The sequence below is a fragment of the Lathamus discolor genome, chromosome 5 (genome assembly GCF_037157495.1).
Source record: "Lathamus discolor isolate bLatDis1 chromosome 5, bLatDis1.hap1, whole genome shotgun sequence".
Classification (NCBI taxonomy): Eukaryota; Metazoa; Chordata; class Aves; order Psittaciformes; family Psittacidae; genus Lathamus; species Lathamus discolor.
The window spans coordinates 75,431,418-75,454,365 of NC_088888.1; the positions used below are offsets into that span (position 1 = coordinate 75,431,418).

A 22,948-nucleotide genomic window follows, 5' to 3' on the forward strand; every position below is an offset into this window, starting at 1 on the left:
TTTCGATCACTCTCGCACATCTGATTTCCTTCAGGTTCAATCACGGCTGGAACAGGCAGAGCAGACAGACTTTAGACCACGGAACAGTTAATACGTCCCAGATTTAATGTAAAGATAAACTAGCTCCACAGCAGTGTTCGTCGGTGACAGGCATCAGGCATTTTCTGCTCTCCTATCGATTCAGAACGACAGCCACTGCAGGGGAAGTTTTTTTGTAGTGACGAATTTTTCTCAGACAAATTGCCATCTCTTCCAATGTGGAGAGAGTTAGTGCTCCTCCGGCGGGTTGGCTTTTTTTTTTTTTTAATTTTTTTCCTTTCTATTTTCTTTTTTTTTTTTTTTGGTTGTTGTTTTGGGGGGTTTGGGGTGTTTCTTTTTCTCTCCTCTTCAATCAGTTATTTCTTTGTCACATACCTATATTTTAGGTCTGGAAACCACATCTAAGTTTTAATCCTGATAACCTTATCTGCAGGGATGATTTATCTCTAGGGTGTATTTATTAATCAGCCCCTTCCTCAGGTTCTCTGACGAAGCAGCTCTTGAAAGTAGGGATACATTTGCATTTTAGGGATAGGTAAATTGCGCTAGTGGAAACGGTTACGTCTCCTAAATGGCAGCTATTTCCTCTTCAGATTACGATCAGAAATCTCAGCTGTGCCACTCGACAGGGACCTCCAAGGCTGTAACACAGACGGAGCACACCACCAATTTCTCTCATGTCTGTTACCCTGAACAGAGAAGAGATCCGATTTCCCGAAACCGTGAAAATTGCCACGATTTTTTTTTTTTTTTTTTTTTTTTTTGCAGAAGGAGGATTTCTATTGTTTCCTTCAGCAGAGCATGTCACCCCATTTAGTTCTGCGAAAAAAAAGGGGGAGGGGGTTGAGGGGGAAGTATATAACGCAACAAAAGAAAAATAAAAAAAGAAGAAAACACAACAAAAATCTCAATAGCTTTTTCATTTCTCTGGGCATGCAAAGAAAAGAATATCTGGCTCCAAATCTTTAATAGTTTTACGCACTGGAAAGATACGAAAGGATTTTCCCAGTAACTATTCTATGCACCTGAATATGATTATTATTAAAGTTGCTGCGGGTGGACGCATCGACGTTCATACAAAGTTCGGTTTAATTCTGGTTTTATTGCCGCTTCAGCGCCTAATTGGCTGGGTTTGGAGGGAGCTATGAGCGCCACTCTGAACCCCCTCCGCAGACGGTGCTTGAATAACGACAACACGACGAACCTCCGAGCGCAGCAGCTAAACACAACTGATAATTACTGAACCCTAACAGCAAGAAAGGGCATAACGTCATTTTGTTTTAAAGTCAGAACGGTTTCCCCAACCGAAAAGCAGCGCCCCGGGAGGGCTCCCCGTTCTCTCTGCGTTTTGGAGGGATCTGGGGCTCCCGGCCAGCCCGATCCCAGAGGGAGATGGGGTATCCCCATTAACATTTATTGCTGGGCGCATCTGCCGGGGGGCGCTGGGCCGTTTCGGGCCGGGGCTGGCGCGGGACAGCGGAGAGCCCCCCTCTTCCCGGTCGCCCGTGAGCCGCTGCGGGGGCCCGCGGGTAGGGCGGCGGGGCCGGGGCCGGAGCGCCGGGGCGGCGCTGATTGGGCTGCGGGCGGCGGGGCCGCGTCAGCCCCCGCCCCGCGGCTCCGCCCGGCCCCCGCCGCCGCAGTGACACTAATGAGCGAGTTCTTCCCACCGGTCTCCTGCCTGGAAGTGCTGACAGATCAAGGCAACAAATTTCAATTACAAGCCCTAATTTGTGTCCGCAGAGCGTTTGTTACTCATGTCAGTCCTGCCTGGCCCATCAGAAGGGGCAGAACGCGGAGGAGGAGGAGGGGGAGAGAAGGAGCGCATCTGCAGAAAGGAGCAGATTTTTTTCCTCTAAAAAAACCCAACCCAAATCGACTCTCCCTCCCCACCCCCCCCCCCCAAAAAAAAAAAAAAAAAAAGCAAAACAAAACAACAACTTGGCTGATAACTCGGATTTAAAAAGAAAGGCGAGGAAAAGCCCCAGCCCCTTGCCGGCGCGGTCGGGAGGACGGGCGGGCGGCCGGGTGCGGGTGCCGGTGCCGGCGACCGCGGCGCGCCTGGATGCGCGGGCTGTAGGGGGGCGGGCATGGCCGACAAGCGGCGGTCCTCGCCCGGCACCACCATGAGCCTCAAGGCTCACGCCTTCTCCGTGGAGGCGCTCATCGGGGCCGAGAAGCAGCAGCAGCAGCAGCCGCCACCACCACCACCGCCGCGGCAGCCGAAGCGGAGGAAGCTGGGCAGCGAGGACGAGGCGGCGGAGGACGAAGGGGGCAGCGGCTGCTGCGCCAAGAGCTCCCCGGCTGCTGCCGGCAGCAGGACCTGCGGCGACATGGAGCTGGGCTGCTCCGCCCGCGGCCCCGCCGGTGAGTGCCACCCCGTGCCCCGCCGCCGCGGCCGCCCCCCGTCCGGCTGCCGGGCGGGAGGCCCTTTCCGCCGGCTCAACGCCGGCTTCCCCGCTATTCTCTCTATCCTGCCACACGGCGTGGGCACCCGCCTCCCCACCACCGGCGCTGCCGGCTGAACTGCAGGCGCATCCCGGGGCCCCGGGGGGGCGGTGGGGGGAGCGGGCGGCTGCCGGCGGGTGGTCCGCGCCGCAGCGCGGTGGAGCAACAGCTGGGGCTTGCTGCCGAGGAAGGGGAGAGGCGCTTCTACAATGCATATATGTATTCGTTGCGCAGCTATGTGTGTACATATATATATGAATAGCGCACGTATGTATATGTGAGTCCGCAATTTACTGCACACGGGCAGGGGTGCATCTCCCGCGGCGGGGCAGAAGGCCGCGGCCGCACCCGGTCACACTAATCGCGCCCCAACGAAATGTGCGGCCGGCCTCGCACCACCGACCCGCCGCCGCTTCGGCACGGCCCGGGTCGGCGGTGTGCCCGGCACGGCCCGGCGGAGCCCTGCGGGCTGCGTGCCGCTGTGCTCCCGCTGGCCCGGCGCGGCCCCCCTGAGCTTGGTCGCCCCCAGTCCCGGCGCGCAAGGCCGCGGCCCAGGCCCGGGGCCGGCGCAGCCCGTTGTCCGGGAGCGGTGGCTGGTCGGCGGGGTACGGCTGGTGCTGAGGAAGCTCCCCGGTCGGGAGGTCCCCGCTACCCTTGCCTCTCTCGCTTCCTCCGCTGTCTCCGCAGGCGGCTGCGAGGAGGGCTTCCCGGCGGCCTCCCCGCCCGGCTCCCCCGGCGGCTCCCCGAAGGGCTCGAGGCCCGGATCGCCGCTGGCCGCACCGCAGGCGCCGCGGGTGGACCTGCAGGGCGCCGAGCTCTGGAAGCGCTTCCACGAGATCGGCACCGAGATGATCATCACCAAGGCGGGAAGGTAACGGGCACCCGCGGCGCTCGCCGGGGCGGGCGGGCACATGGAAGCGGGCAGAAACCGGGGGCACCCTCCAGATTTAGGAGGTGGCAATGTTAAACGGGCACCGGGGGCATGCGGCGTTCCTGGTTTCACGTTCGTTAGGGCCAGCCCTGGGAGCGCGGCGTCCTCCTGAGGGGAAACTTTTCGCCTTCCCGATGGATACACATGGTAAAAACCTGGGCAGCATAAAAGTATCTGAACTTATTAGAAATTACAAAAACATATTTTATTGAATCCATATGCTGCTCTCTGCGTTCTCAGAGAGGCTTTATTAATGATTGAAACGCAGTCTTAAACAGCACAAAGCAACATTTGTCTTATGAGAGTCCAGTCGGGGAATTTCTGTTTTATCTTACAGGTGCGCTGAACTAACAGCGAGAACTAGTTACCCGCAGTCGGCTTGCCCCCCCCCCGCCACCCCCCCGTTGTTTAGAAATTACGGAGATGGGGTTTTTCTTTCCAGTAACGACTTCTAATTTATATGGGGTTTTTGTTTGGGGTTTTTTGTTGTTTGTCTTTTTTTGAGCAGCAGAAATAATAAACTGGAATGGTTTTCAAGATTTATAAAAAGCAGGGAAATACCTTTCATTAGCTTGCAGTTAGCTCATAACTAGGACGTTTCTTGGGTTATTTTTTTTTTTGGCTTCAGGAGTTTACTTTCATGAAAAAAGCCATGCCGAACGTCAGCTAAGAAGCCCATTTTGATGTCGAACCCACTGCATCAGTTAATTTCTCCGTTTTCCCCGCAGAAAATCTTAACCTTGAACGTTTGTTGTTGTTTTTTTTTTCTCTTCTTTTCTTTTAAGAAGTTACCTCGTAGATTCGTTTCTGCTTTCAATAAAGAAGTTTTACTATACCTTTCAAAGACAGAGTAGCTCTTGCACTTCACCTTTAGTAAGTTGCAGACAGGAAGTCCTGTCTCAATAAAGACCATATTGTTGGGTTGCAGCATGGCACGCTGCCTTTTATAACTGCATCCTTGCGAGGCTAGAATCATATCACCGTGGTTTGGCTTCCTCGTTTGCTGCTCTAGAAATGATAACACCTCTTGCTGCTGCCACTTGAAACTTCAGTGGCAGTTTGCATTTCTGTAACTATCGGTTTGCCTGGGTGGAGGTGGTGTTTGCACATCTCCAGAAATAGATTTTTAAGTAATATCTCAAACGGGCTTTAAATGAGCATACTGCTAAAGTCAAGTCTCAAACCCAAGTGATTTACTGTCTAACAATAAAGTTGAAATGATGTGGTAATAGCTGTACTCCCAAAGCGTATCCCAAAACATATGAAGCATTGTTCGAGTAAATGCACTTTAGAAATCTGTTTTGACATATCGAATGGGCCATTTCATGGCCATGTAACTATAATCGTCCAAAAGGACTCTGTAGGCTAAAAGGAAGAACGTGAAAAATACCACCAAGCGGTTACTTTTCCTAAACAGCGAGTCCTGAGTCTGTTTCATATTAAAAATGACCTCTCTCTTTCCTTGTTCAGGCGGATGTTTCCCGCAATGAGAGTGAAGATCTCAGGTTTAGACCCACATCAGCAATATTACATTGCTATGGATATTGTGCCAGTGGATAACAAAAGATACAGGTACGGTGAGTTTAAGGCAAAAAGCATACGATGCAAGCCATAGGGAGCTTAGCTGTTGGAAGACAGAATTAACACTATATAAATTAGCTAAAGTCATATTTAATTCTCCTTCAGATTCTTATTTTCATCCCAGGGCATTAAAATAAAAAATAAAATAGTACAAAGTATGCAAAACCAACTGAAATTTCTCTTACAGCTCTTTATATGCTTGACTGATGTTGTGTGTGTACTATGGGCAGATGCTCAGGTTTTGGCTTTCAGAGAGTACAGTTATGGTGCGGTCAGGAAATGTTTTCATATTTTATTCCTCTTCATACCAGTGGGAGTTATTTCTAGTTAACAAATAAATATGAAAGCGCACATTTATCTAGCGTTAAACAGCATTAATAACGTTAATAGGAATTATGATTTAACGACATACAAGTTTTCTTGGTCATGTTTCAAACTGATTATATAATTTAATTTAAAAGCTGGTTATCACTCATATTTTGGTTGCTTAGATTCACAAAGGGTGATGCTTCTAATTTTAAAGAATTAATGGCATTATTGTCTGGAGGATGATGTGAGGAGCAAAAGTATTTGCTCTTCAAATATTTAAGAGCAGGAATTATGTGCTGAAACCCTCACCGTTTTGAGGGCTGTCATGTTTCAACTCTGCTGCAGCCACTGGACCTGTAGAAATGTTTGCAGGATTGGGCCCGCAGCAGTTATTACTATGAATTGTGGATTTTTGGTAGGTCTTGCATTGAGGATGAGGTCCCATGCTCCATAGGAGCCAGGAGGAGCCTGGCCAAGTAGTTCAGTGGAGGCAGAATCAGGTCCTCACGAATTGCTGGTTTGATTGTTTCAACCCTATACTTAGTATAATGTAGGGAAAACCGCTGTGGATTTAGCTGCAGAACGAGGAATATAGCAGACTAAGACTTAAAGGTTGCTTCTGCATGAATGCTGCTTTCTTTCCTAAGCAAACACTGCTTGGTGGTTTTTGTGTGTCCTTACCTCATTGACCACAATTTTGTCCTTTTCTCGTGTGGTATATGAGACATTTCATAGGACCATTTTAGATGTTGTGGCTTTCGGCAAGGTGCAGATACCAGTGCTGAGAATGTCTGGTACATACAGTTAAAGGAGGCACTCTGACTGCCCCATGGAAAAAAATGCTTTTACCTTTAGAACAGTGCAGTGCAGCTCTAATGAGAGCTCTTTCGTAGCTTTGTGTTGTACATGTGTGTTTTCTTAGTAATCTAAACATGTAATTCCTAGAAGGTATGAGCAATTCCTTAATTCTCAGAAAAAGCAAGGTAGTTATTCCAAATTGAATAAAAATGTTAACATTAAAAATTAAAACCAGGTATACTGAATATGAGTTCTTTAAACCTCACTAGATTTAAAATAGTCATGCTGAGCTGCACTGTCTGCTTAGTATGATACGTGATGCCCAGATAACTGAAGTAACTGAACACTAGCTGTATGAAGGGCAGTAATTTTTCAGTGGCAAACTTAAACTTCTCTAATCATGATTAGTTCTGCAGCTTTAATCTTCCCACTAAATATTGATGCTTTATGTGTTTTACTTGTTGCCAATTGTCGCTGTTTGCTGTGCAGTCTGTTGTTTTTTTAAATGTTTTTTGTTTTTTACTGCTGAATGTAACTTCAGCTTTGTAACTTCAGCTGTTGATGTGGCTTCACAGACTGTCTTGCAGATCTTTAAAGTTGAAAGGTACAACAGCAGCCGCATGGAGCCTGGTCTTCAGCTGTAATAATGGATAGCAAAACTGTGTGGAAATGAAGAAAATTACATGTAGATGGCTAACAAAATCGGAACTTGTAAATATTTGGAAGCTTAAACTGTGGAGCTTAAGCTGTTGGGCTAAAGCTCAAAATATTTTATGTATATATAAGACATTATTTACTTCTGTAGGGAATGCATGTATTTTGTATAGACCCACAAATACAAAATAAATGAAAAATGTTACATCAGTTGACTGTGTGATCTTGGGTTGTGAATTTGTCTCCAGGAGAGAATTTCACCACCATTCCACATCTTAGTTTTACAGGTCGATATAAATTCTACAGAGCAATGCATGTATTGGATAATTTTGTTTTCATTTCCAATGATGTTGTTAGTCTTTTTCTAATAAGGAACTGAATTATATGAACGTATGATCTGATAAAGTCAGTCTTGTTTTTATTAAAAAATATAGCTGAAGTACTGAAATTTTACTGTACTTGGAAAAAATACCTTGAAGTTTTCAATTAGTGCTTTTTAAATTGCCCTGTTAAGTATCTGCCTTCAACATAAGTTTTCTACCGAAGTAGGCCCTATTTTTATTAGAAAATGAGTTTGTCAGCGTTGGCCTAGCAAATGAAATATGGGCTGTGTTTTTTTCGTTTTTAAGCCTTTCTGCAGTACTATTTGAGACAATTAATATGGTCTTGCAGAAACAGCAAGAGCATAGTTTGACATAGTTTCATTATTTTTTCAATCATTATATTCTTTTGCTTCAATAGCTTTATTTATAGACTCTTCTATTAGACTCAACATGTTAAATCTCCCAAATATGGAGTTACTACTCTTAGTTGATAAATGAAGGACCGGATTCTTTGCTGTTTGCTGATGCCTATTCAGAGCACAGCTGTAGCAATCAGTGAACTGACACCAGTTTAGAGCTCAGTGTGGATCATAGTGTTAAGACTGTTACTGATATTAAGAAAACTAAGGTCAGATCAGAGCATGGGTTTTAGCCTTACTTTTCCAGATACCAGAGCTATGTCTTGAAGCTAAAAAAAACCCCAAACTTACTGTCCTTTTGTGTTTTGTTAATTGCTGGGTTCTTGCTGTATGAATAGGCCCTAAGTTATTAATATGGAATGGGTCTGCTAAATTATTTTGAGATTTGGGGTTACAGGTATTTGTTTTCTTTTTATAGGTATGTTTATCATAGCTCCAAGTGGATGGTAGCTGGTAATGCTGACTCCCCGGTACCGCCTCGTGTTTATATTCACCCTGATTCACCTGCCTCTGGGGAGACATGGATGAGACAAGTGATCAGCTTTGACAAACTGAAGCTTACCAATAACGAGCTGGATGATCAAGGGCATGTGAGTACTTTCGCTTCTGCAGTATTATATGTAGGCGCATTGCTCAGCCCTAACTCTGACATACAGCTACAGGGTGCCAGAAATAAGCTTGACTTTTCAAAGCTGTTTTGAAACTTTACCATCCAGATCTAAAATCTGCTTACTTTCTGCTCTGATAATTAACTGCTTATTAGAGCCTGCTGTTTTACTCCCTCCTCAGAAACAGAACTCCTTCTGCAAAGTAAGGGTTTACAAGGGTAAATTGCCTAATAGGAAGGGGCAGAATTGCTCTCATGTTTTCCCACCGAGCGTGTTACTTGGAACTTCTGCTTCGATCAAAAAGGACGCTTAAATTCACAAGTGGCTAGAAGAAACATTAATAGTGTGTAATAACTTCACGTGAATAAAAATACGCTTAACTATTTTCTTAACCTAAACATTTGTGTGAAATCCCATGAGGTGTTAATAATTGCAGTCAAAAACGAACAACATGGGAGCTGGGTTCACTCTGATAATGATTTATTACATACCTTATGAAGCAAGACCCTTTCACAGCTGAGGCTCATTACTTTGGAAAAAACTGGCGAAGATGTATGCAGTATGAGTGTTCTGTTTGCAAGTTCTAAATTGTTTAGTTATGACATTATCTAATGTGACAAAATGTGTTATGTTAATATTTCCTTTTCTGTTCAAAACTGTTGAAACATGACAGATGTAAGCCAGTATCTTTCCAGCAATCCCCAGAATAGTTTTACTCAACACCTTAGGAAATAATTAAAAAATGAGAATTGTTTTTAGTCAGACTGAAGTCTTTAATTTTGCAAAATCCTGTAATAAAGGGCAAATGTTTGCCTCCTTTCAGAAGGAGAAACAAATTCCAAGTGGTAGAGTTTTAAGACTTTGGAGGCAAGTTTTGAGACAGGATGTGGATTCCATTGTCCTTAGCGTAGCCCGACTTATTAACCAGGATACTTTCCCCTTGGTGGAAGGGAGTGAAAGAAAACATACCTGGCACAGAGTACAGAGATACTACATCCATTTTTCAGTGTAGTTGTAACTCTGTGACATTAAGCCATGTATTTTGTCAATATGTAGTCCAGCTTTAAGTATGAGATTATTTTTTTTTTTCCTTTGTGTTTGCAAAGGATATTAACATGAGACTCCGGTCAAATCATGCAGGAGCTACAACTTTTAAGTTACAGCAGCAGGAATAGAGGAGACTGGCTGTACTGAGCTAGCGAATGAGATAACAGGGATAATAAGTCTCTCTTTCATGTAATACTGTTCACAATTTTGTGTTCTTCCTTAAAAAAACAATGTGGGGGTATTCGCATACCTTAAGTTTGCTTTTCTTTAGGCTTGTAAGAAAGACATTTTATACTATTTCTTTCCAGAATTATAGTTACAGAGCCTTACTTGGCAGCATCTGTTCAGCTTAAGGGTATCACACGTAGTTCCCTTAGTTTCTCCAGCATTCATTTATTTGTGACTCTTCTTGGGTGGGAGTTGCTTTCTCCTAGTCCTGAGTCTATTATAAGGGCTTTAAAAAGTGAAGCAGATGCAAATGGATAAAATGTCACTTTTCCAACATAGACCAGGCCAGCTGGTTTTTGTATTCATTGCAGAGGGGCGATACGTGGCTACTGGGGTCCACCCATGCACTTGCAGTCCCAAACTGCTCTGTGATAAAATCTTAGCTATGTAGAGAATGGTATTACTGTGTTTTTTCCATCCCAGATCTTAGCTTTGTTTTCATTCTGAACTGAAACCTGTGTAGTGTACGCAGCACACCATTATTTATAATGTGGGGGGATATAAATTTTCTGGTCTTTAGTTAAGTGTTTTGATTTGTAAACTAGTGATGCGAAGCCCTAGTACAGTGATTTGAGACACATTGAACTGATTCAGAGCTACAGCAGTGCCCCTTTTCCCCAGAATGGAAATTTAAGTATTAAAATAAAAGGACAAAAGAAGGAGGACTGTAAAATAATTTCATATTTCTCAGATCTTGGAAATTGCAAACATGTCATTCAAAATTACCAGAAAAGGCAAAAGCAGAAAGCAGAAAAGTGTCTCTTCCAATGGGTACATTTTTTCTTTTAAAGCTATGGTAGTGTGGAATGCTGTATTGAAAGAGCTATGTAGCCTCTGAATGCCTCTAGCAATAGTGGAAAATGAATAATCATATTTTGCGATGAATATAAAAAAAATCCAATTGTTTCTCACAAGCAGGAAGGAACCATTTTTCTCAAGAGGCTACCAGGGAAGGGATGAGGGGTTAGAAGAGCAAGGGGTCAAGGCTGTACCTCGAATATTAGCTTTTACATCAAGTATTCTGACTCTGCCACCCTGTGTGGGTGATGGAGTGTATTTTAGATTATTAGGAAGTTGGTTTTGCCATCTTCTTCAGCTTAGGCAGAGCAGCTCAGAGAAACCTCGGTGGGGTCTCTGCGCTTTGCCACCACTCCTCTAGTAGGCTTTAGCTGTTGTTCTTTGGATGTGCTTTCTGTGCTGTCTGTTTCTGGGGCTTTAATCTGTGTTGAAATTGTTCCTTTATTCTTCCTATGCTCCTCAGATGCGATAGGTTTTGCAGAATTTTTGCGTTAAAATCCCAGGGCTAGGTCTTGATCTTGCAGGCACTGAGGTAAGGAGCTCACAAGAGATCCACCGAGAGCCCTTTTACCCATTCTATGATTCTATTCCTGAGTACTAACTTTCAGAATCGGTGAGAGAAGTGACCCATGTTCAAGGGAATGGGGACAGTACTTGCAAATAGACATTAAGGTAGTATTTCTGTGCAGTATTTATACTGTGATAGTTCATGGCAGCCAGCTCCCCTTGTGTTGCGTTGCCCTGGGATTAGCTTCTGGTGAAAGGAGATCAGTCATCTCCAAGACGACTTTTTTTGCTGTTTGAATGCTTTCTGGGCTCCTTGCTGCCTGCTGCTATTTTCATCAGTATTTTGAGTGGGAGTTTGTGACGATGTAATTTTAGAGATCTGTTCTGCGGGGAGATTTTGAAGTACATCTGCACGTAGGACACTCTCTGATGCATGGGTTCCACTTGCAGGCTGAGGAGATCAAGCAAATTTTGTAAGGATATGTTTTCCTTGTGTGCGTTTGATCTCAAAAAGGAGTCCCAGGGTGAATTCCCTGCTTTGGAAAGATTGTGTGCTTATGAAGGCATTAAGACGCATGCTGTAGCATTTGTGTCTTTCATCTGAGTTGTGATGGTGAGGAAAAGTAAACCTGCATTTTGCAGTTGACACTGAAGAGTGAGTGGTGTGGTCACTTTTTGTGAATGCCTCTCATTCCCCTCTCATCTGTGGAGTAAGTGCTGCATTGTAAAAGCTGTCTTTCCCTCCGGCTGGTTAGAGCTGGCTGATTCTTCTGTTTCAATGCAGTTTTTAATCTGAATTTCAGCAGAGAGGAAAAGTCAATATTTTTGATGCTCTCTTCTGTGCTTTTCAACTGAGTATTTTTTGATGCAATAGAACATCTTTTAACTTTTAGTGAAAATGAGTCTGTTAGCCTGTTAATTGTTCCTTGGTGGTTGGGTATGGTTTCCTTTTTTTTCCCGTTTGAAAGTGGGGTGAGGCTGGAAAAAGAGGCGGACTGTTACTCTGCCCAGACTTGGCTCCAAGTAGCGAGCTTTGCTTACAGTCAATGGGTAGTTATATGATTCTGTCACAATGAAAAGCTGGGAAACATCAGCATTTGCACTTGCAGTTTTTGTCTTTTATGAAGAGGAAATCTGTGCTTCTTAGCCCTACACGCTCCCCTAACTGCAGAAAGCAGGAGTGCATGGGCTTTGCAGGGAGAGTAAAGAAGGATTTTGAGCAAAACCAGCACTGAGGTGAAGATCAGACTGGTGGTGGGGAGGTGACTGGGTAGTCCGTGAGCTGCTGAGCTGCTGTGGGATTGGCATCTCCCCCATGAAAGAGTACTGGACTTTTGCTTGCTTTGGCTGTGATGGTAGTGCTACAGCAGTGCCCAAGCTCAGGGTGAGCTCTGAGGTCTCATCACAGCAGCACCTCTGAAAAGCCATGTTTTGAAGGTGATCCCACCTTTGTGTGCCAGCAGGTACTTTGGCCGCCTTTGCTCTGCCAGGCTGTTGCCTTCCTCTTCTGCCTACCTGTGCCTTCCGTTGAGTAATGGTGCTGTGGTCAAAGTGCTGTAATCAAAGCATAATTTTACCTTTGGCAGGAGAGGTTTATTTTCCCAACAAATGTGTTGGTCTTTTCCTGTTAGGGATTTATAGAGAGGGGCAGGCTTTTCAACTGTGAGTTGAAAGTAATTCCAGTTCATGTTTGGTGTTGGGTGGGACTTGCTGGGGGTTTTCTGTTGTTGGCTTTCAAGGGTAAAAGGGGAAAATTGCTGCTTCTGCAAATAAACTGATCAATCCCATTTGTGCTGTGAAATGGGCAAGCGCTACAGAATGAAAAGCCATATTCTCCTTTTCCTTAGCTTTTTCTTCACATAGCTTTAGGTAATGCTTAGAGTAATAGAGCTAAACAGTTTGGGAGAGGGTGTTGCATCTCCTCTCCTTTTATGTCCTATCTTCACAGTGTTGCTCTTTAATTCACCAGGGCTCTATGGTTATGTATTACTTATTTAGAATTCAGAGTCCTGATAGTTAAAAAAGGTATTATTGTACAAGATGTGGTACAACATCAAGAAGCAAAAAACTCTTGCTCTGGATCTGCTAATCATCTAGTGGTGTGTCAGTGCAGGAAATTTCAGTGTAGCACAGAGCCAAGCCAGGTTGCTCTTAGGAGATGACAAGGATCAGTTTAGCTGTAATAGTCACCCAGATAAGGACTGGGAGGTGTTCATGTCCGTGCTGCTGTGACTTCACTTGTTCTGATACATGAGCAGAGTTGTTTATAGCTGCTTGGGTTATCATTGTGTACAGTTAAGTCTGCTGTGTAGGCAAGTGGAAGTTTGCACCGCAGAGCTGATGGGGTGACATAATCCATCTGGGAGCAGAACATGGCACGTTCAGTGGCAGCCAGGCAAATAGCAAGGCACAGAATAGAGGTGAGTTTGAACACTAGAACAGAGTTTCCCTTGATCACTTTTCCTCCTGTTGCACCAGTATATCCCCTGGTATCACTGGGTGTTCACAGGAAAACAGTGTCAGGAATGTGCTGTCCTCTCTGCATTTTCATTTTGTAGATCTTTGCCAGCAGAGAACTGAAAGGAGTGTTGTAAAAGGGAATACACATTTGCATGATAAAAATCTTGCTCTGTGCAAGATTTCAGAAACTGGGAAAAGGCTTCATATGAGAACATCCGTAGGGCACTCCCTGAGCAAATTAATTGGAGCTTGTGATGTCATTGTCAAAACCTTACTTACAGGCTAATAAACCCTGTGATTATCCAGAAACTTGGCTTACCCGTACTGGGGTCATGTCACCTGGCCAGGACCAACTGTATTAAACTAGCCAAGCTCTAGTTTATCCAGATGAATGTAATGTCCTCTATGTCATTTGGATGAATAAACTTTCACGGTGTCTGGCATGGGGGCTCTGTCGAGTGCCCGAGTATACGCACATTCTGAGGCTACTCAAGAGCAGGAAATTAAAAAGCTTCTTCTGAATGTTGATTAGTGGTTCCACAGGCCAGTAGCCATAGACTATTTATTTATCAAGTTACTAATTTCTCAGGCCTTCCAACAATAATAGTTGAGCTTCCAATTATTATTTTTCCTTGAAGTCTTCTATTTTAGTAGTGGTTAGCTGAAGTGGAGTAAAATAGAGGAAACATTCTGTATTTTAAATCTCATCTAAAATTTCAGAGCAACACCAAGAGCTATTTTTGTGTATAATTTTATGCACTGTGAGTTCATATGCTTCTCATTTATAGTTTATTCTTAATTGAGATTATGTATGCCTGGAAGAGTTTGTGTGTTGATACTCATTGTCTGTATTATAAATCTAGGGTTATTAACACTTTAGGTTTTGGATTTCAGTACTATTATACTCCAAGTTTCTGCGTCTTCAGAGTGTGAGAGTCTCAGCTTGTGTTCAACACAGGAGACATTTCCAGGCTATCTCTTTGGTATATCGATAAAAAAAAAATGCTTCGAGCACATCCTGAAGGTTCCAAAAACGTAAAGCAAATGCTGCTGCTGTTAATCCTGTTAAATCACATCCAGGCTCAAGTGGAAAACAGTGACGAAACTTTACTAAGTCCAGTGGGATCAAGACTTCACTCCTGATTTTTTTTTTTTTTCCTTTTGAGCCAGTCTCAATTGGGCCAGTCTCTGAATTTGGACCTCTTGAGTCGTCATTTTTAAATGCTTAGGGTTGGCAATAACATGAATGCACAGGGATTAGACTACTGTAATAAGAACCTTCAGAGGTTAAAGAAAACATCTGATTTCCAGTAAGTGGCATGGTAAACACATACCATAACCTGTTCCAAAAAGCTATTAGTCCTGAAACAGCAGGGTGTCCTTTCTAATAAATGTTATCTTTTTCCTTTCATGACTGCATAGATTATCCTACACTCTATGCATAAATATCAGCCTCGTGTCCACGTCATCCGAAAAGACTGTGGAGATGATCTGTCGCCCGTCAAGCCTGTCCCTTCAGGAGAAGGGGTGAAAGCCTTCTCCTTTCCAGAGACAGTTTTCACTACTGTCACAGCGTACCAAAATCAACAGGTAACTTTGACTTTCTGCTTAACACTTTACAGGCTTTTCAGAGTAGACCAAAGAAGTAAGAGGTAAAAAGTGAGAGATGCTCACTTTTAATGTGAGGTGCTCACTGAGAGGAGAATAATGGATACTTTTATTATACCACCTATTAAAAAGCATTGTCTAAACACTTTTTGTGTTATAAGTGGCTTTCACTAGTAGTATTGCAGCAGTGCCTGGAGGCTATAGCTGCGACTTTAGGCCATGTGGGCTAGATACTGCATTGGAAAAGTCATTCTTGTTACGGGGATTGCACAGTCTAATACATAAACATAGTTCATAGTGTCTCAATTATAAATACAACATTGAAACACAGGGTGAAGAGGAGTCTAATTTTCAAAGGTGTTTTTTGTTCCTTTAACTGTGGATGCATGTCTGGATACAATTTTTAAAGCACTTTTGCTCCTGACTCCAGTGATTTCAAAACTCCCAGGACCTTAACAGAAAAGCTGAGGTCTAAAGAAAGTCGCAGTCATTTTCATTAGCTGCAGTCAGCATTTTTTGTTAATTGCAATTTATCTGGGTTCACACAGATTCAAAGTCAAAAGTAAACTACAGGTTGTATCACTCCAGTCTTTGTCCCTTATTACCTCTTGTTTAAGTATTAACATACATAGTGATATCTCAGTTAGTTAGCATTGTGACATCTTAATAATTCCATGGAAGTGATTGCAGCTTTATTTTAGGAAATATGCTGTCTTTACAAGGAGAACAGAGCCATGTAAATACTGAAGTATAATTATTTGACACCTATCCCATTTATTTAAATAAATTACAAGTGTTGGGGGGGGGTTGCTGTTTTTTTTTGTGGAAGATAATAGCCTAGGGATAATATCTCTTTCAGATTTCCATCTTGACCTGTACAGAAATAAAAGTTAATATAGTTTTATTACAACTAGGCAGTGTACTCTTTTATGTGAAGAAAGATATTTGCCAGAAGATTTTTCTCAAGAATTCCAATGTGCCATTTGGTAGCATTAAATACTTACTTAGTTTCTCTGGGGATTTGCAGAAACAATGATGGGAAGGCTGGCCCTTATTCTGCTGTGTTTCAGGACAACCATCTTAGACCATGCAAATGTCAAGGTGCTTCTACACCACTGCCAGCTTAACTCTGTCAGGAAAGTAATTTTGTGTATTATGTAGGTGAATTTGCAGGTAATGATATCTCTACTCATATTCACAGATAACTCGTCTGAAGATTGATAGGAATCCATTTGCCAAAGGCTTTAGAGATTCAGGACGTAACAGGTAGGTGTTGGGGAAAGAGGTGGCCTTGTTACTGCTGACACAGTTGGTTTGTGAAGGCTGGTCGAGGAGAATACCTGTGTTTACAGACAGATCAGTCTGAGGACTTAGACTCCTTGAGGAAGTGCTTAGGCTTCCCAGTAAAGTTCTCTGTGGTGGGCTCCTGCTCCTACTCCTCTGACCATCTAGGTCAAGAAGGGGTTGGCACTCAGCTTGACTTACGTACTCAAGTTTCCTTTTGGTGGTAGCGGCGGCATCCTGTGAAGGCTGCAGATGGAATTAATGCATACTCAGCTTTGTGATTTCAGGCTGCTTCTGAAATCTCCTCTTTCTCCTGGCTAGAGAGAGAAACTGCAGATACCAGTGTCAAACTATAAGCCCAGGTTCTCTTGCATGTAAGTGTCATTTAGTATGGATGAATGGCTTGTTGTTTTCCCTTCAAGGGGGAGAAACCAAGTCCTGTCATGCACTAACGTTATGTTCAGTACACTTGCCTAGAAGCCGGGACACCTGTGTTCAAGTATCTCCTTAACCTAAGGAGTTTCAAATCCACTTCCTAGGTGAATGCCTTTCCTACTAGGCTACACATGACCTTGAAATAAGCCTGGTTTCCACCTCTTCTGTTGCAGTTGGACTGATTAATCGCTTGCTCTGTCTTGATTCATGAATCTTTCAATAGCAATGGGGAATCTGAGTAGTGCAAAGTGAAGACTTGGATCTAGTCCCTGCTGGCAGCACTGATGAGCTATTTTATCCAAAGACTGTTTAATGCAAAATACTTAAGCTTGTTATGAATTGTATGTTAAATCATTTCAGCTAAAAAAAGCAGCATTTAATTGTGGTGCATATTATACATCAGTTCCAGTGACCACATCATGTTTAGTGTCTACAGCTGCTATATTTATGACCTAGCTTTGCAGAGAAGGAAGCTGGTAGGAATGTTCAGAGAGTATCTTTTGGTTGCTGCTTTAATGATCTTCTCTTTTAGCAGAGTCTGCAGCATTAAAGCTTGCTCTGTGCTTCCACCTGAGTTACATAAATGCTGAGACTGGACAGCAAATTAGAGTAATCTTTTTTAGAAGATGAACAGTTATAGAAGGGGTTGGGGTACTTATAAAAATTTACAGGAATTCACTGTAAGTATCTTCTCAGATTGCACTCTGCGTTTGCTGCTCTGTAAGATTTTTGTCTTCTACCAAGGATATCCAGAGAGGGTTTTTTGTTTATCTGCTAGGAATGTTTGGTTCGGGCATTAGAAAAAATGCAGGATATTTAAATTGAGAGACAATGGATTAGATGTCCAGTCCTGTAGGTAGGGACAGTCTCTGTTATACTAAAAGCATTAAGACCTCGTCTAAACCCAGTTCTGAACTATTTTACAAACACACTGGTTATGGAAGTAACTCTGCAAACTCTTGTCCATTGCAAACTGGCATTGGTTTACTGCAGCCAGTATTGCTCTTTTATTTGATAGTCTCTGTGGTACTGAGTAAGCGTGTTTGGGAATGCAGCTCAGTGTTTTAATTGTTGAGCAGAATTCATTTTTAAATTACAGGTTTTACTCATTCGATTTTTATTTTACTCTATTACAAAATACTGAAATTAAATGTTAAGATTCCATTTTCTTCATTGTTCTAGCTGGTATATTTATTACCGAGACATTTTAGTCAGCAACAAAACTGGAAAAACAGTGCTGTGGTACCATTATATCCAACTTTTTAATGTCGCTTTAATTATGGCAGATACCTTACTCAGCACTGCTGCATGCAATAGTTCTGTTTAGTTAAAAATATTCCCTTTCAGATCGTTTCCATTCAGTCCTACAGGCTATTTTACAGAAATCAGTAGCTTCACCTTTTAAAAGCATTCCCTGTGCATTTGCAGAGTGCAACAGAATTTATGTGCTGAGAATAGTTTCATTCTTCAGTTAGGCCTTAAGTTTGACCCTATAAAAACTTTTACTCGGGAAAGGACCAGAAATTTTCCCTTTAAATACTTCAGGAAAAGCATAACTGTTTTCTTAAATAAACTTGGCCATTTGATAGCATAAATTAGGGTGGTGATAAAATGTGGAAATTGTTCGAAGGCATCTTGTATAAATTATCGCCTTGGCTACACTCCTCCAGGAGGTAGCTTTTATCTCCACTTTAACTAGAAATGAAAATTCACCATTACTGCCGAAAATGAAGGCTATCTTTTTAGTCCAGGTTCAGCTAATAAATACTTAATAAATGTTTCCTGACGTACATTTGTGATCCTGCTGGAAATGCAGTGGGTAAGAAGCAGCATCAGAAGAACATGTCGGTAGTTTCAGATTGGGCTATTTGCATAATTCGAGTTTACAGAGTGCTGCTGCTCAAAGGGAAGCACTTGTATTTGGTGTGTGCCTGATGCTGGCACTTAACAAGCCTTTGGGCCCCAGGAGCCAAAAATAACAGCAGAATTATACCTCTGAGGTGCATTATTCATAAAATTATGTCAGAAAACAAATGAGCCTTTACCTTCAGGAAATAGAAATTCTTCTAAATACTGTCTGCCATGATTGTCTGCCCAGTTGTTTCTGTTTCTTCACAATGCTTTTGACAGAAAATGACAGAAAATTTTTAGTTTCCAAAGGCACATAGTAATCAAGTCACAACACAGCTTTGTACATGTTCATAGCAAAAAGCTGAACACCCATACTTGTAAATGTGATTTTCCCACTCGTTGGTAAAACTGAGAATCCTGTTTTAATAGAAGTTGTTAGTGGATTACATTTGTTCCAGGCAGAAATAAGAGATCGTCCCTCTGGCGGTTAGAGCAGTTGCTCTTAAGGAAATGTCATACTAGGAAAACATCCAACATCATTTTAGCCAAGTCTCCCTGCTCAAACAACCCTCCTCAAAAGGCAAAAACTGTTGAAATAGAGAGCCGGACTTGAGGAATTGTAAAACTCTTTGCTTGCTGCCATTCCAGTGGCTGCAGATCACAGTGATCTCATGGATAAGGATGTAAGGCTCTTTTCTAAAAATCAAAATAATCCTGAAATGTTACCAGTGTTTCTGAGGTAAAGTATCCAGAAACACGACATAATACAATTTGCTTTCATGATGTCATCATGTCTTTGTTCTAAATAGAATGGGACTGGAAGCTTTGGTAGAGTCTTACGCATTCTGGAGGCCTTCACTGAGAACACTGACCTTTGAAGATATACCTGGGATACCCAAACAAGGTAACTGTCTTTTTTTATATTCTTCCAAAACAAAAAAGCATTAAGATAAAGCTTTGCCTATTATGCTATGCAGAACTCTAGGTAAGTGTGTCTCTTGCAGAGAAAAAGCAGCCAACCAACCCCAGTGCAGGCCATCACTTCTCATGAGTTATTTTAAGGTAGAAAACTAATGCTAACTTAACAGCTGAGGCAATAAAAATACTAGGTTTTAAAGATAAATCAGTCACATGTGGAGGAGAGCTCCAGTTATTTAACGATGGAATAACCTATTCCTTAGTGTTATGCTGTGGGTAGATACACAAAGTGAAGATTATTTATAGATCACTTCTATTGTACACATTCGAACTCCAGTGTAGGAATTACTTGTGTGTTTAAGAGAAAAGAAAGAGTAAGAGAAGAAATATCCTCTTAAGTAATAGTAGCAAATAGGAGAAAGCTTAATTGGGTTTCTTTCTTGGAAAGCTTTCTTGATTCTTAAAGACGTAAAAGTAGTTCAGTAAAGTCCAAACAAACTTTAACTGCATCCTAGAGCTTGAAAAATGGGACCTTCTTTTCATTTTGCTTTTTCCTTCTCCCCAGTTTGTAACCTCTTGGTTTCCACTTTCCCCATCATACAGGTAGTGCTGTGAAAGAGGCCTCTTCAGACAGACAGAGAAGTCTCTGAACTCTTTCCTGAATTACTTTTGTTCCAAAGTACCCCAATGCATATAGAAAACCTCTTGTCCTTTGCCCAACTAAATCAGATGCATTATTCCTGGTTCTTCACATTTTCTGCTATCAGTTTTACAAACATCCTTCCTGATTTCTTGATAATGTATTGCAAAGTCACTGAACATCTTCAGAGCAAAAATCTAGAAAATACAGTAATACATAGAAATTGCTGTTGTCAACTTCTCCATAGCCCACTCCTTTGAGAAGTCTTTAGCATCAATGCTTGGTGTGGGCAATTACAAAGTTTTTGTGCCAAGACATAAATACATTGGATGAAGGTTGGCAGGATTTTGGTCAGAGCTTGGGGGTGAGATGGTCCTCATAAAAAAGGCCTGTAGTGAGAAGTCAGCATCAGACCTGAAATACCTTGTCAGACTAAAATGCAACTCCCTATGAAGTTAATCCATCTAGGATACAGACCAGCTGTACTGCCCTCTCTGTAGCAACACTATTCGAAAGTAGAGGAACTGCTGCCGTGAACTTTCTGCTTCCATTTCTGCTGCTGCCTGACATTAAGGAGCTTGTTGAAGTTGCTATTGATGTTCAGAGGATGGGAAATGGGATCCTTGCAAAATCTTTAGTCATTTATATCTTGGACGGTAGGGTGGTTTAGAGAATTGCTGAAAGATCCCATTAGAAATTTGTAGAAATTTGTCCTTGTTGTTAGTGCTGGAAGTGACCATTTTCAGGTAGTAGAGGCATTGACATAGATCAGAAGAATAATAAGTATGCCTTACACCAGGATTTCTGTAATGTGGCAGTGTCTTACAGTGCTTTGAGCTTGTGGTGTCCTGTCAACATTGCAGAGGCAGAGTTCACTGATGATGTATTTCTTTTTTTTATTAGCTCAGCTATCACGAAAACCTGCTAACAGTGTGTGTCTTTTTGCAGCATCAAGCTGTTTGATTGTTAATGTGGTTCACAAAGTGGAAAGTTTTCCTTGTTAAGTGCCTTCTGCCTCAGAGGCTATGAAAAGCCCAAATTAGTTTTCTGTGCTCTTTTTTTTGGGAGGTAAAATCTCTAAGAAAATGAAGTATTTCTTGCAATTGGTAAACTTTCAGTCCCGAGCAAAGGCTTCACCTGTAGCAAGCAGTGTGTTTTCAGGAGTATTCAGCACTGGTATTTGTCATATTCTGATATCAAGTTCTGATATTAGTAAATGAACAGCTTGCAAACAGCTTGCTGCAAAGCTAAACCTCCACCTACCTGTTCCAGAAATGAAGCAGTTGTGCACAGTACTCAGCCTACATTTGCTGTTCTGAAGTTTTGTTCCCAAGTATTTTTCATCTGAAGTTGGAAGTTTTTTGTTCTGAAGTTCTACTCCGAAGTTGTGAACTTCCCTGAAGCTGTTGAACTGTGGTAGCTTGAGCTAAGGATCCTCTTCCTTAGCTCGTGCTCTGACAGTGATAGTGCCCGAAATGCACTCCAGGGTGTAGCATGGGCATAAACAACACAAAATTCTTCATCTTTAAGAAGGCTACCTGTGGTGTGATACTCAACTTGGGTACATCTTAACTGCCATACCATTCTCTTCCAGTGTCAACGAATAATTAATATTTTGGGCAGGAGCTCCCAGTATTGAGCAGTGGTTGCAAAAGCGTAACTTCTGTCCTCTTTCTTGGCCAGGTTGTTTCTTTAAAAATACACATGTGCCATGCACCCTATCCCCTCTCACCCCCCATGTGTGTACAATATTTTTTGAATGAATGTGAGTCGTGTTTCATGTCAACGGTTGTTATAGAAGGCAATGGTCTTGTTCTGTCACCTAGGAAGTGAACCTTTCTCAACATGCTTCTTACTCTGTAACATTCTCTTCCAGGAAACGCAGGTTCCTCTACTTTGCTCCAGGGATCTGGCACTGGAGTGCCATCTACCCACCCTCACCTTTTACCGGGTTCCCCTTGCTCATCTCCAGCCTTCCACCTCAGTCCCAACACTAGCCAGCTCTGTAGCCTTGCTCCAGCTGACTACACAGCTTGTGCCCGCTCAGGCTTGACCCTGAACAGATACAGCACTTCTTTGGCTGAAACTTACAACAGGCTCACAAACCAAACCACTGAGACGTTTGCACCCCCGAGGACTCCCTCCTATGTTGGTGTGTCGAGTAGCACAACTGTGAATATGTCTATGAGTGGCAATGACGGGGATGCATTCAGCTGCCCACAGACTGGCTTATCTATGCAGATTTCAGGGATGTCTCCACAGCTCCAGTACATCATGCCATCCCCATCCGGCAATGCCTTTACCACTAATCAAACCCACCAAGGCTCCTACAACACGTTTAGACTGCACAGTCCCTGTGCGCTCTATGGATATAACTTTTCCACATCCCCTAAACTGGCTGCCAGTCCTGAGAAAATCGTTTCTTCCCAAGGAAGTTTCTTGGGGTCCTCGCCAAGTGGAACCATGACGGATCGGCAGATGTTGCCCCCTGTGGAAGGAGTGCACTTACTTAGCAGTGGGGGGCAGCAGAATTTCTTTGACTCTAGGACCCTAGGAAGCTTAACACTCTCGTCTTCTCAAGTGTCTGCACATATGGTTTGATGAAACCTTTAAGTAAAAGTACAGTATGTTTGGTGTCTACAATATATTTCTTTCTCAATATGAAAGGACACTCGGTATAGCTTGTAAAGTGTGTGTGTATATATAATATGAGAGGAAGTTTCACTGAATTTTTGACTTGCTTGTGGCCAGATTATTCTCCTATTTTGCGTTACACAGAGTTTGCTGTGGCGTAGACTGCTTTAGTTTTCTGGTATAATACCCTTAGTTGTATAACACGTTGGGACATATGCAACAAATTAAGTAAGACTTCCTCCCCTTTCCCCCTCCTCTGTTCTAACCCCTTTAAAGAATGAAATAACACTTGGAGTATTAAACAACACAGACAAGCCCACTTAACACTTCCTAGAGTACTAGTGAGTTTCTTTTAAAACATTGACACAATGATAAGCTGATGCACCAAAGGCATTTTACAAGTTTCTTCTCTGTTACAAGGGATATGATGG

General features: G+C 42.7%; 1 protein-coding gene across 2 annotated transcripts; it reads left to right on the forward strand.

The window, feature by feature from the left end:
- Positions 1–2,057: 2,057 nt before the first annotated feature.
- TBX18 (T-box transcription factor 18) lies at positions 2,058–22,526 on the forward strand. 2 transcript variants are annotated; one of them, XM_065679148.1, is made up of 8 exons: positions 2,058–2,417; positions 3,126–3,355; positions 4,886–4,987; positions 7,918–8,089; positions 14,570–14,737; positions 15,957–16,021; positions 19,135–19,229; positions 21,760–22,526. In XM_065679148.1, exons 1-8 carry the CDS (start codon positions 2,127–2,129, stop codon positions 22,482–22,484), a joined length of 1,848 nt encoding a protein of 615 aa, XP_065535220.1. In that variant the 5' UTR covers positions 2,058–2,126; the 3' UTR covers positions 22,485–22,526. The 2 variants fall into 2 exon arrangements, with proteins under 2 accessions (XP_065535220.1, XP_065535219.1); XM_065679147.1 differs by having other exon boundaries at positions 2,058–2,403; positions 3,172–3,355.
- The last annotated feature ends 422 nt before the right edge of the window (positions 22,527–22,948 follow it).